Source organism: Lissotriton vulgaris, chromosome 7 (assembly GCF_964263255.1).
Source record: "Lissotriton vulgaris chromosome 7, aLisVul1.2, whole genome shotgun sequence".
NCBI classification, from domain to species: domain Eukaryota; kingdom Metazoa; phylum Chordata; class Amphibia; order Caudata; family Salamandridae; genus Lissotriton; species Lissotriton vulgaris.
In genome coordinates, this window is record NC_141695.1 from 381,021,400 (window position 1) to 381,035,084 (window position 13,685).

The 13,685-nt window shown below is 49.6% G+C and overlaps 1 protein-coding gene across 3 annotated transcripts in view; it reads left to right on the forward strand.

Annotated features, from left to right (window-relative positions):
• Positions 1-13,685, forward strand: part of CNOT3 (CCR4-NOT transcription complex subunit 3) — a 992,943-nt gene that overhangs the window by 516,010 nt on the left and 463,248 nt on the right. For all 3 annotated transcript variants that reach the window (XM_086930326.1, XM_086930324.1, XM_086930325.1), the window contains one exon: positions 12,592-12,651. In XM_086930326.1, the coding sequence (XP_086786452.1) occupies positions 12,592-12,651 (60 nt within the window). The remainder of the gene's footprint in view (positions 1-12,591; positions 12,652-13,685) is intronic.

Consider the following 13,685-nt stretch of genomic DNA (forward strand, 5'->3'; position numbering starts at 1 on the left):
CACTTCCCTGGTTAAGTCTGGGAATATCAATCTGCAGCTCCTGCTTCTGTCGGACTTGTTGCAGTATATGTTCATGATCCCCAAAATAAAGAAGTCTCACCACCAGTGGTCGAGGAGGGGCTCCAGGTTTGGGTCTGTGAGCACGTTCAAGCGCATAAAAGGGGTAAAGGCCCGTCGGGCCACCTCCGCCTTATGCCAATTCTCAGGATCCTCAGCGGCCCCTTCTTCCTGTTCCGGAACCCCTACGATGCGCAAATTATTTATGCAGGACCGACCTTCACTGTCCTCCACTTTCCGTTGCAATGTGGAAACTGCTTCCGGGACCCCCGCAAAAGTTTATTCGTTTAGCTCTACCTTCTCCTTAAGCTTGCGGTGGTCCTCTTTCAACAGGTTGAGCTCTGTCCCAATTGAGCCTATATTTGCCTTTGAAGGTAAAATTCTGAAAATGTTGTTGTCCTTACCAAATAGCTCCATGATTCAGGCTATTAGAATGGAGGTGGGATTGACATCATGGGATGTAAAGACTCAAATGTCCTTAATAAGATTTTGGAACCGACAGGAGTTTGGTGGTGATGAGAAGGTTTCAATTTGGTGTAGAGAGGAAATTCGAGTAAGCAGCTTACGCTGGGCGCGAGACGTGAAAAAAACCCTCCAGACGGTAGCCGCACACTTGAAATTGAGCCACTCCCCATCACTGTTGAATATAGTCTGTACTAAAATAATGCTTAGAGACCAAGGGCTTGAATACTCCAGATCACAAGACATGGACTATCTGAGGGTAAAAAAATTGGTGAATTGGGTAAAGAATGAATGGGAAAAGGAGGTCCGTTTCCCATACCTGGATTTACTGCCCAGTAGATGGCTAAGACATGAAATCTTGAAGGTTCGGGTGCCTAAATCCATGGAAGATTGAAAGAAAAATAAGAGTGGCCCTGATCCAACCGGACGGTACTTGTAAATGTGGCCTAGGAGCAAGAAATTATATTTTACATATACTGTTTGACTGTATATGGATTTTAGCAATTCGGAAAGTTTTCTTACGTCCAATTTTTTAAAATATGAGGTGACCTCTCGTGCTGACGCCATCGTCCTCCTTACAGAAATGTCATTTTTGGATATTACAATTGCGTTGGGGAAATTTCTGAAAGCGACTAGAGAATATGTAATGGAGGCAACAAAGGAGAGTGGGAGAGTTTAAAATTATAGAGTATCCCAATTTCATGTTTTATTGTTTTACAAGTGTTGTAAATGTGTAAAATAAATTGTGGTTTTAAATATTTTATTACTATGTGTGATCCACTGTTCTATGTATGGTGTATAGACTATTGTCTAAATAAACTTTGTTATCATCAAAAAAGAAAAAGTCTATATTTGCCTTTGTTTTTCCTTTTTTCTGGAGACTTTCCCCATTGTTAGAGTCCTGTATGTGCCCGATAGTCTAACTCAGGGTGATGCCACCAGTGAGCACAGTTCGCTTGTAGTGCAGTCGGTGCAGGAGTAGAACGGGTCCTGGGGCCCAATGGCAGCCACATTCACTCCTCACCCTCAGAGCTCCTTCCAGTGTACTCAGCCCTCTGTAGTCCCACGCACCTAAGCTGGTCCCCAGGTAAGTCCCAGAGTCCCTGGTGTTTGCCGCCCCCACAGCTCCTCTGTATTCAAAAGGTGCGACCAGGAGGCGTCACAGGCACACTTCTTCCCATCATAGTGGCCTCTGTGGCGCTGCTCGCTTCAGGGCCATTGTCTTCCTTGCACAGTGATAAGGCGTCTCCCAAAGCGTCTTAAATCGGGGCTAGATCATGGTGGTATGTAGATATGTGCCACCCAGGCTGTCTGCCCTAGTAGATCACTGTGGTGTGGTTGTGCATATTAGCTGAAGCACCCCTCCCAGTCATCTACTGGAGTATCCCAGCGGTCTCTCGCCCTCCACAGGCCACCCGGATACTGCCCAAGAAGCCGAAAGCCTCCTCTCATCCCCCGCAGCTGGTGCCGAGTCCTTCCCAAGTGCCAAGTCAGAAATAGTGGTCCCGGTGCTGGCGCCCCCTTCTCAGCGCTACACCTCTGCTTATAAGCCTGTATTCCCAGGCGCTCCCACTGTGTCGCATGGGCTGACCTCTTTGTTCCCCAAGGTTCTCTGTCCTTTCTTCTCCAGCCTGCAGCGCGCTTTCCCTTCCGTCGGGGCCCCTCTCTGCAGCCCATAGCCGCCAACTTGTGTTGGACGATCAGAGCCATCTGGATTGGGAGTCTGCACCATTTTAATCCACCATCGGGCTGTAGCTTCAGCCACTTGCCTTCTTGGAGCTTCACCTTTCACTCCTGCTGGTCAGGTCTCGCCCAGCCAGCCGGCCTCTCCCGATGTCAGCGACCGCCTCCTCAGTCTGCGGTCGCCATCTAGGGGTTCTGCATGTCTCACCCAGTTGGAGGATAAAACAGCAAATTCAACGCCGTAGAGCCACTAAAAATTGCTGCTTGCATTCCGTCCTGATCTCCTGCTGTTCCGCCACCTGAATATAGGTATGGGGCCTCAGTGTATAGCCTGGATTAATGTTGGGGGAAAGCTGCGGACATAGCTCCGGAGTCCGCTTCCCCTAACATCGGCGCCTTGCCATGCCCCTCCATAAAGTGGGAGTAACCATGAAAGCAAATCCTACAGTTGTGCCCTAGATGCAACGTATACTGTGGCCCGCAGGGTCAACACCAGTGCAGTCTTCGTATCTGTTGCCAGGCATGACTATTCTTTTCGGTGTTTAAGTCCAAAGTGCAACAAATGTAAATGTAAATGTATTTGAGCTTATATAGCGCACAGCTACCCACAAAGGGTTTCCCGGCGCTTGCTTAGGGAACCCGTCCTGGTATTCCCCTGTGAGATAACCCTGGCAGGGTATCCACAAGGTGAAAGCCAGGCATCCCGCCGCGAGGGGCTGTTGTGGAGATTAAGCAAGCTATTGCCCAGAGTCGCAGAGTGTGAACCCGTGAGTTGAAAAGGCACCGGAGCGAGAATTATCGAGTCCGTTGAATTTTTTGAGCCCAAGACCCGCCGAGGCGGGAAATTGAACCCTGGTCCAGGGCCGATCTCAGCTTCCGGGTCTGCCGCCTCTAACCCCTGAGCCACACTTCTCCACAACATGTTCTTAGTGTGCCCTTTGATTGAGAATACCTCTTTGGGCCACATTTTGACTAACTGTTGAAAAAGGTTTAAATAATGATACCAGAGAGACCATGGGTGCCCTGCAAACCCCTCCCACCAGAGGCTCCTTCAGGAGTCACAGTATTGTGGCACCTCTAAAGCTGCCTGCCCACCCTTACACTCCAAGGACCCACTAATGACATTTATAGAGGAAATAACAGAGGTAGAGATGAGGGGCTCCTCCACTACCAAGCTCTCTACACCACCTCTCTGATTGACATCCTAAATTCGAGAATTTCCTGTCGACAACCAAGACCTTAAGCAAACTTAGTGTCTGGCCCGTACAAAGACTTCTATATATCTCCTTTACAGTCTAAGATTTACCATCAACCTTCCTAAATCACTTATGGATCCTATAAAGTTTCAGCCCTTCCTAGTTTCAAACCTAGACTCAGTTACAGGCAAAGCCTACCCCAATCAAGAAATGGTCGCTGCTCCCAGTCAGGAACAAAATTGCGCCTCCTGGGCAAGATGGCATCCTGCATATTTATTTGTTTTGAGTTTTATATAGCACTGGCTAGACCCGTAGGTATCCGAGCGCTTTACAGAGTATCAGCTCGAAGCAAGTTACACAAAGTTACAATGTTAATGTTAATGTTAAAATGAGTTTTATATAGCGCTCAGCTACTCCGAGGAATATCCCGGCGCTTTAAAAACCCGCGGCGGTACAGGGAAAGGAGAGAGATGCCTGATACTACTGAACAAAAAGCCAGGACTTAAGATCCTTTCTAAAGGCTAACAGGTTAACAGTCTTTCTCAGAGGAGCCGGCAGGGCATTCCACAACTGAGGCGCCAAGCGTCTAAAAGAACGGCCTCCTATACGGGCTTGTCTAATAGCCGGAACAGAAGCCAAGGCAAGAGAAGCTGATCTAAGTGATCTGGATGGCTGGTAAAAAAAAAAAACGTTTGCTGATGTATTTAGCGCCCGTGCCATGAAGAGCCTTGAAAGCCAAAGTGAGCGTCTTAAAGACAATTTGTTTACGAATTGGAAGCCAGTGCAGGGTTTTCAGGAGATCTTTAGCACTGGCTTTCCGATAGTCCGAAGATGGCACATGCGGCAGAGTTTTGGACTATTTGCAAACGTGATAGAAGGTACTCCGGAAGTCCGAGATAGAGCACGTTGGCATAGTCCAAGTGAGAGCCTATTAAAGCCTGCACAGTGGTCTTTCTATGGGCCAAAGAAAGTAAAAGGAGAAATTTCCTTAGCATTTTGAGATGGCCAAAACATTTCCCGACTAAACCAAAAATTTGGGGTTTTAAGGTAAGGCATTATCTATTTTCACTCCACTCCCAGGTTCTTAGCAGTATCGGAAGCGACGAAGGGAGGAAACATGTCCTCAGGACACCAAGACTGCCACCGAGGCACCGAAGGGCATACGAAGAAAAGCACTTCGGATTTATCCGAGTTGCACTTGAGGTTGTTAAGCTGGAACCATTGAAAAACAGCCCCAAGTCAATCTCTGATACTCTCCCCATTGAAGTCCGAACCCTTCTCACAGGAAAAGAGGAGCTGGGTGTTGTCAGCCTATGAAACTATCTGGGCACCATGAGACTCCGCCAGTGCCGTCAAGGGGGTCATAAAGATATTAAAGAGAGCAGGGCTCAGAATAGAACCCTGCGGAACTCCAGCCTTCACAGGTGGCACCATGGCGGAGAACGGGGGGGGGGGCCCATATCGTTTGCCGGCGGTCCGCTAGAAAGGACGCGAACCAATTGAACACCGTCCCCCGTAGACCGATCTCCCAGAGTCTTGGAAGGAGAGCGCTGTGGGGGACGGAGTCAAAGGCCGCCGAGAGATCGAGCATCACCAACATCACCTTACCCCCCGAATCCAAGACCTCCTTAATTGCCTCCGTAACTTCTAGCAGCACTGTCTCCGTGCTCATGTTAGTGCGGAAGCCTGACTGGGAGCAATGTAGGATGTTATTGGTCTCAAGAAAACAGGATAGGGAATTATGGACATGTTTCAACGACCTTGGCGAATGCAGGAAGGAGGGTAATAGGCCGGTAGTTGGCATGTACCAGCGGATCCAAATTTGGCTTTTTCAGAAGCGGTAGAAGAAAGGCCTGCTTCCAAGCTAGAGGAACCACTCCCGTGCTAAGGGATAAATTAAGTACAGGGTTGATTAGAGAATTAATCGCTTGTGCTGTTTTGGCGAAAAATTTGGCCGGACAGGGATCCAGTGGGGAGCCTGACTTTAGTTTGTTAAGGAGGTCCAGCGAGGCTGCAAGAGAGAAAGGAAGGAACTCTGAAAGGTAGGGACCCCTGGCACTCGGGGGCAGAGAAGAAAAAACAGGAGTGGAGGAAGTAATTTCAGCGCCGGGGGGCGAGAAGGAGTTCTGAATAGACTTCATTTTATCAGCAAAAAAGACCGTTAACTGGGTAACCCAGGATTCAGAGTGACAGCAGGTAGGCGTACTCCACGTAGGGGAAGTGAATTCTTTAACTATTTAAAATAGTTCTTTACTGATGTTGATGGCGGCCTCGATTCTTCTAGCCAAGTAAGCTTTCTTTTCGCACAGAATGCCAATATCATACGATTTAATGAATTCCCTATAAGCCAACTTGGCAGCAGAATCATAGTGGCGGCGCCAAACCCTTTCAGCTTTCTTACACTGTCGCCGCTTTACAGCCAGAGCCGCAGTGAACCAAGGGGCAGAGGGAGGCCATGCAGGCAGTTTTACTGGCGGTCAGCACTGGGGCTAATTCGTCCAGTCGCTCCACAAACCAAGATTGTAAAAGGTCGGGATCATCCTCGAGATTGCCAGACAACAGGCAAGGATGGGATAAAAGAGCTTGAGCAAGCATGTCAGAGGAGACTCGATGATAGACTCGTGAAGGCTGAAAAAGACGACTTTGCATACTGGAAGATGATTTGTCAAAATGCCAAATCTGGAAGTTCACTAAATAATGATCCGACCACAGGACTGGAACTGGGGTGGAAATATCAATTGGGATAGTGGAGAAAATTTGATCGAGCGTGTAGCCTTTGTTATGCGTGGGGACGGAAAGGTAGGGAATAAGACCCAGTGAAGATGTAATATCAAAGATCTTAATAGAGTCTGCATTCCCCCTCGAATCCATGTGAATGTTGAAGTCCCCCACGAGAAGGCAGTGGTCCGTTTTTAAACAGAGTGCAGAGACCGCCGCAAGCAGTTCTTCATGAAAGGAGCCAATAGGGCCAGGAGGTCTATAGATCAATAGCCCGAGCAAGATTGATATGGAGATAAGGATAGAGAGAACCCCAAGGCCTCACGCCCTTGAATGACGTTAGTTTGAATAATGGAACAAGTAAGACGCTTGTCCACCACTATTGCGACTCCACCCCCCCTTCCATCGACCCGATCTCACCTAAAAATTACATAATTGGGAGGGAGTGCAGTGACTATGTCCGGGCCCGAGCAGTCACCCAGCCACATTCAGGCTCTGATTCGTATCTTTCAGCCTTTATCCCGAGTTTCGGTCACGTTGACGCTGCGGCTCCTGGGGCTGATGGCCTCCTGCATCCTCCTGGTGCATCATGCTAGGTGGCGGATGCGGGCTCTGCAGTGGGACCTGAAGTTTCAGTGGGCACAGCATCAACCTGTCTGACCATGTCCTGATCTCGGAGGGCGCTTCGAATCAGTTGCAGTGGTGGCTCACGAATCGCGATTGGGTCAGCGACAGATACCCCAACCGGTGCACTTGGTAGTGACGGATGCGTCCCTCCTGGGATTGGGGGGGGGGGGGGCACATGGGAGAAGAGGAGATCAGAGGCCTCTGGTCTCCGGCAGAGTCCCAGCTCCATATCAACCTTCTGGAGCTGCGGGCGATCCGTTTTGCACTGAAGGCATTTCTTCTCTCTGTCCGGGGAAGTGTAGTGCCGGTGTTAGACCTGGCACCTTGGCGTGAGTCTCCCTTCCACTTTTTTGCTGATGTGCCTCCGATGTTTTGCTGGTTTTCCGATACTCAGGGCACTGCGCCACGGCTGACCCGTGCCGCAGTGCAAGTACTCCCTACTGTAAATTGTACATGCGATTGGTATCCATGATTGGTTCATTGGATTTACTGTTAGTCCCTAGTAAAGTGCACTAGGAATGCCGGGGCTTGTAGATGCCAATACTGCTGGTGGGCCTGCAGCGCTGGTTGCGCCACCCACCGAAGCAGCCGTAAAGATGTGTCTGGGAACTGCGACCGCAGAACCCGCGTGCGGTCTCGTACTGTCACGCTACCTGGGCAAGTGCACCCACTTGCCAGCCCCCGAACCTTCCCTTGACTACATATTAGTCACCCCTATGGTAGGCCTGCGGGCAGGGTGCGTTGTAGGTGTAAGGTAGGACAAGCCCTGATGTGTGTAGCATGTCCTAGTAGTGACATACAACCAAAACCGTATTTCACTATTGAAGGCTACCGGCTCCATTAGGCCAGACTGAGCTGCTGGAATTATTACACCCTATAATCCCAGCAGGCTCAAGGAGCATGGTAGCGCGTCGTGTTTAGTATGCCTGAACTCAGGATGATAAAGTATTTCTTTTAGTAAAGTTTATTTTAGTATCCTGGGTTTGCAAATGCTACTTTTAGAAAGTTAGCATTTGCTTGCCTAACCATTTCAGCCCGCCTCTGCTGGTGTGTGTATCTGACTGTCTGGGACGTGTGAGTGACAGGGCTGGGAGGATGACAGGTGGTGAATGCGCAGATTACACCTTAGTGGGAGGTAGGAGTGCCTCTTGACTCGAACTATAGCTGTGCTCTGCCACCACAATGCTGGCTCCACCCTCCTGGGGAGCGACTGATGACTCAGCCGGCACCTGGCTTAGGAAGGGCGAAGCCCCCATCAACAAGGTACTCTGGCCGCCCCTGTCCGCACAATGCTGGCTCCACCTCCTGTGGGGCGTCTGATGCGCCTGCCCCTCACACTGAAAGCAGAAGCCGGAGTACACCCACCAGGGCACTCAAGGACTGAGAGTGGCTATGCAAAGGCCCCCCTGGCCGGCGAGAACAAAAGAAATGCCATATAAAAGAAGGAGCCCTGCTCCTTGAAAATTAGATCCTGTTTGGGCTACAGAAGGAACTCTGCCCGACGAGAAGGACCGGGAAGGACAAGGAAGAGTGCTGTCTCTTGCCTGTGTCTGGTGCCTTGCTGCCGAAGGAGAGGAAAAAGGAAAGACTGCGAGAAGACTTTTGCTTTACAAGACTTTGTGCCAAACTCTGCTAAAAGATCTCCAAGGGCTTGCAAACTGAACTTGCCCCCTGACCAGCGCCCCAGGACCAGTGGGCGCTACACCCTGAAGAAAGCGACTGTGTGTGCTGCTTATCGCTGCAGTACCGACGGAGGAATCTCCTCCAAGGCAACGACATCCACCTGACCACCGTGACCGGGGCCCAAAGCAACCGCGAAAGCAAAGTGAGGTCCAGCCGCCGCTGGCCCGAACACCGTGACCGCAACTGCACCGGGAGCCCGAGAGCAAAGCGAAGGAGGACCCGTCCGGTCCGAGCTCTCGAGTTGACTGCGCCACGAGCAGCCAATCCACTTGCAAAGACGGACAGTTGCCCTGTGAGAGTCCTCTGGGTCGGTATCTTGCCCGACAGCTCAGCTGTGAGCGCACAGCTGCACCAGCACTTGGCTGGGTACGTCCTGCACTCGGGGACCGTACTGCCACTTGCCGCCACCACACAGCTGCCGCCTCCAGGGTCGGAGCGGACGACGAGGAAGGGACCCTGCCGCCACAGAACACCGCTGCCCCGGATGACCCGTGAACTGCTCGGCTGAGAGCCGCAACGAACAGCGACCCCGGGAAGGCAACGCGACGTGGGACAGATCCCCTGGAAGCCGCCTGCTCCACAAGAACTTTGTTGACCTGGGCAGAAGGCCCTAAAGAACTCTTATTGCTAGAAAGAACTGTGGCAACCTGAACTAAGTAACTTGGAACCGCTATTTGAAAGTCTGATAACTGTATTCTTAAGCCTGCTTGAAATCTATATAAAGATATATATTTTTACAGAATACAGTCTGGTCTCATTGTGTAGTGGGTTGGTTGTGACGGTGTAATATTGCAAGTGTTTAACCCTATGTGCCCCAAAGATTAGCCTACGACTGCTTAAGTCACACTACCTAGAGGGTAAGCAGAGGTTGTCTGGAAGGTAACCCTCAGCCCTGACGAGGAAGAGAGAGTCCCTGCTTGTCGCTAGTGTTGCACTGCGCCAAGTAGAGCCTCCCCCTTCCTACAGCCGGTGTTCACGGACAACACCACTGCCATGTGGTACTGCAACAAACAAGGGGGGGTGGGGTGGTGGACCCTTTGTCAAGCGGCTCTGTGCCTCTGGACATGGCTGGAACACCAGGGCGTCGCCCTGGTGGTTCAACAGCTGGCAGGTTCCCTGAACGCCAGGGTGGACAAACTCAGCCGCAGGTGCATGCTGGATCACGAATGGCGTCTGAACTCGGTCGTGGCGCAAGGTCTCTTTCGGCAGTGGGGAGTGCCTTGGCTAGATCTATTTGCCACCAAAGAGAACGCGAAATGTCATCAGTTCTGCGCTTTGGAATTTCCAAAGCGGCACTCGCTCGGAGACGCTTTTCATTGTGAGTGGAGCTGCGGTCTGTTGTACTCCTTTCCACCTACACCACTTCTGCCCAGTGTGCTGAAGATCAGGCGAGACCGGGCCCAAGTCATCCTTGTGGCTCCCGACTGGGCACGAAGATACTGGTATCCCAAGCTACTCAGCATGTCAGTCGATTCCCCGATTCGTCTGCCTCTTCAGGAGGACCTTCTGTCGCAGCAGCAGGGGACGGTCCTCCACCCAAACCTGTTCAGTCTCCACCTACATGCGTGGAGATTGAGCGGAGATAGTTGAGGCCATTTGACTTGCCTTCTGAAGTCTGTGATGTGATTCTGGCAGCCAGGCATCCCTCCACAAAACGGTATACGCCTGCAGGTGGAACAAATTTGTGGCATGGTGCACAGCAAAGGCTGTGGATCCACTCTCTGCCTCCCTTTCAGAGGTTCTCCTCATTCTTTCTCTTGCCCAGCAGGGCTCTGCTCTGGGCACTATCAAGGGCTACCTCTCGGCCATTTCAGCCTTCTTAAGGCTTCCTGATCAGCCTTCTCTTTTCAAGTGCCCTTATAGATTCTTGAAAGGCATCACACACATGTATCCTCCTGTTCCCTTTGTGATGCCTCAGTGGGACTTGAATCTTGTTCTGACGTATCTGATGTGCGCTCCCTTTGAGCCACTTCATAACTGTCCTCTTCGTCTTCTGACTCTTAAAACTGCATTCCTGGTTGCCATCACCTCTGCCAGGAGAGTGAGTGAGCTCCAGGCTCTATCTTCTAAACCTCATTTCCTCTCTGTCCATCTAGACAAGGTTTTTCTGAGGACTTGTCTTTCTTTCCTTCCTGCCCAAGGTGGTCACAGCCTTTCATATCGGGCAGTCCATCACCTTGCGCACCTTATTTCCGCATCCCTCGAAAGGGGAAGAGAAGCTCCACCGCCTGGACCCAAAATGCCCGCTCTCCTCCTATCTAGATCGCACCCTCCAGTTCCGGATGGACGACCAGCGTTTTGTTGGTTACGTGGGCGCTAAGAAGGGACGGTCGGTGCACAAGCGGACCATCTCTCGGTCGTTTGTCTTGTGCATCAAGGTTTGCTACTCTTTGGATAAACAGTCAGGCAGCTTCGTGGGCCTCACGTACACGTTTGCTAGGCATTACTGCCTGGACGGCCAAGTCGGGAGAGCTGACTTTTTCGGCCTGTCTGTTCTCCAGGACTTTCTGGTGTGATCTTGGTTCGCAGACCCACCACCGGGGTTGGTATTGCTTGGGTATCGATTCTAAGGTAAGGACCTGTTTCTTTCAGATGCACTAGTTAACTACCTTCGGTAACGATGTATCTGTAAGAAACAGTAGTTAGTGTTGGATTCCTTACCGCCCCACCCATCCTCCCAGTTCTGCGAACCAATATCTAGGGTTAAGGACATCCCTTTCAGGGCCCTAGTTTCATGGCACCAGTGTTGGTTTCTATCATAGCTCTGCCTTCCTGGCACGGAAAGCTATGTACAGAACTGACGAGAGCGCGCAAGGGCGGCGTCTAAGTACTCCAACGTCATTCCGGCGATCACGGCGCCGACGACTGATGCGGAGCCGCAGACGACGCCTACCGATGCGCGATGCGCAAGGGTACTGCTGACGAAAACTTTCCGGATCCAGCCTGACGCCTGGGGATAATCTAAGGTAAGGAATCTAACACCAACTACTGTTTCTTACAGATATATCGTTACTGAAGGAAAGTAACTTGTGTGTCACTGGCAAAACGGGTTTCAAGGGTTGCAAGGAGGGCTCTGTTGCCTTCGCCCCTGCCTGAGGTTAGTTGTGTCCTTTCTAGTAGGGATTAGGGATTCTAAGCAAGTTTCAATTCTTTATAGTCTGTCTAAACTAGGTTGAATCATGCAAGTGAATGACTGTTACATTTTGAAAAGGATATCAGCCTGTAGGGATGGATGGATGACTGTCTCGGCTCCTAGGGAAGTGGCGAGAGGTGGCTTGATGATTGATCTTCCATCACCTTTTTTTTTTTAAGGATGGCTCAGCATGGGGTGGTGGCGATTCAACTGTGGTATTAGCACGGGAAATTGTGTTTTGGGTGAGATGAAGCTGCCATGAGTGGTTGGGAGGGAGCATCCTCCTGTGCAATCGAGGACTCAATGGTGGCACACTCCTTTGGGCAGTCAGGGGGCATGAGGTCACCCATAGATAATCTGCGTTCCACAATCTGAATTTATTTATTCAGTGCATCGGAGGCCATAGTGAGGAATCATGTAAGGTGTTTGGGTGCTCACCTCTGTTTGTGGTAGACTTCCTTTTCCTCATCTGCTGGTCCTGGTCCGGGTCTGGTCTCGACTAAAGAATAAAAGTTTAATATGTTGGAGGGGGCGCCGAGCCCTACCTTTTCCGGGCACAGATGGGCCCGCCCTTAACCCGGGGACACCCGTGCACGTCCCGCGCCACGGGAGCCCTGAGCAGCCTTTAAGCGACTCTTGGCACGAAGAGTGATGGCAGCGCCTGCCGCAATGCCAGGTGGGGCCTGTAGTCCACCAGGAAAGTTCACTGTGCAGGGAAATGTGATGAAGTACTCTTAATAGTTATTATACATCTGCTATTTTCTAACCATCTCATGATTCATTCTTACCTGTTGGAAAAGTCATGAGGGACTTTAATGGGGTATTTGATGTAGGAGTTTGGTAAGCTCATGCAATTGGAGGCAGGTATAGAACTCTCTCCAAAAATATATTTAAAGTGATTGTGTTTTTCATGTGAAACGCTGGCCTGTCCCAAATAGTAGCCAAGGGAGAATAACAAAGGATCTAGAGTCTTGAAGATGACAAATATCATGTTTCTTTTTGTTCACTTAATCCCTTTTTGTGCTTCCGTAGGAAAATTCTGAGGACGACAAGAAGATTAGGGGCAGATCGACTGACAGTGAAGTAAGCCAGGTGAGTTATAAGATCAGAATGAAATATGAGCATAAAATGCCTGTTTATCTTGACTGTCCCTCACTGCTGTGAAAATCTGTAAAAGAAAGAGCAGGTTCTGCAGTACTTTGTGCCAAATGACCCTGCAGATTTCCTAGATTGCATAATATGGCTACTTCTTGTAAGTGTGGTCTTATTCATTATCCAAGATTAAACATTACATAGATTTGTAGCCTTTTAACACCTACTTTGAGGGAGTACTTAGTAGACATTTGATGTTTTGACATTAAGGGTACTAATTAGGTGCATGCCATCCGCTCTAAAAAGACTTGTTTAAAAAAAAAATGCAGAATCTAAATTCCTACTGTTCAGAAGGCAAATTTTAGTTGACTTTCCCTGAACTACTATGGCCAGTAATGCTGGACGCTGAGCTATTGAATTTGGCACTTCAAAGATTTCTGCCATGATTTCTTTCAGGTTTGAGGTTGTTTTGTTCTGTTTCTTTCTTTAGTCTCCAGTTTTGTTTCTAACCTAAGTATTTACTTCCATCCGTTTTTTCTGAGTTCGCTTGTATACTACTGCATTTCCCTATATTCATTTTAATGTGCTATGTTTCCATCAGTAGTACTACTGACTTTCAAGTAAGTGTGATCCATGTTTTCAAATTACCATGGAAATGGAGCCATCTATTTTCTTGAATGTTTATAATTTTTGTTCTTGAATTTAATGAATTACATCGCAGTAGTTCATTAACTAGCACGATAAGCTGCATAAGACATTTTTTTGACTGAAATTTGATTTAATTCCATAAACAATTGCACAATAATTGAGCCAATGTTATGGTATCTAACACGGTTTTTGATTGCATCACCAGGCGGTAATGTTACATCTGATTACCGTAGAACAATCCCAAGACATCAGACTGGATCAGGAAAGTCTTGAGACGAGGGTACGGCCCTGTGGCGCAGTTCCTGGTGCTGCTGAGCCCATAGTCATTCCATTCAATGCCCACTCTGACTGGATCTCAACAACTATCAGGGACAGAGACAGTGCCT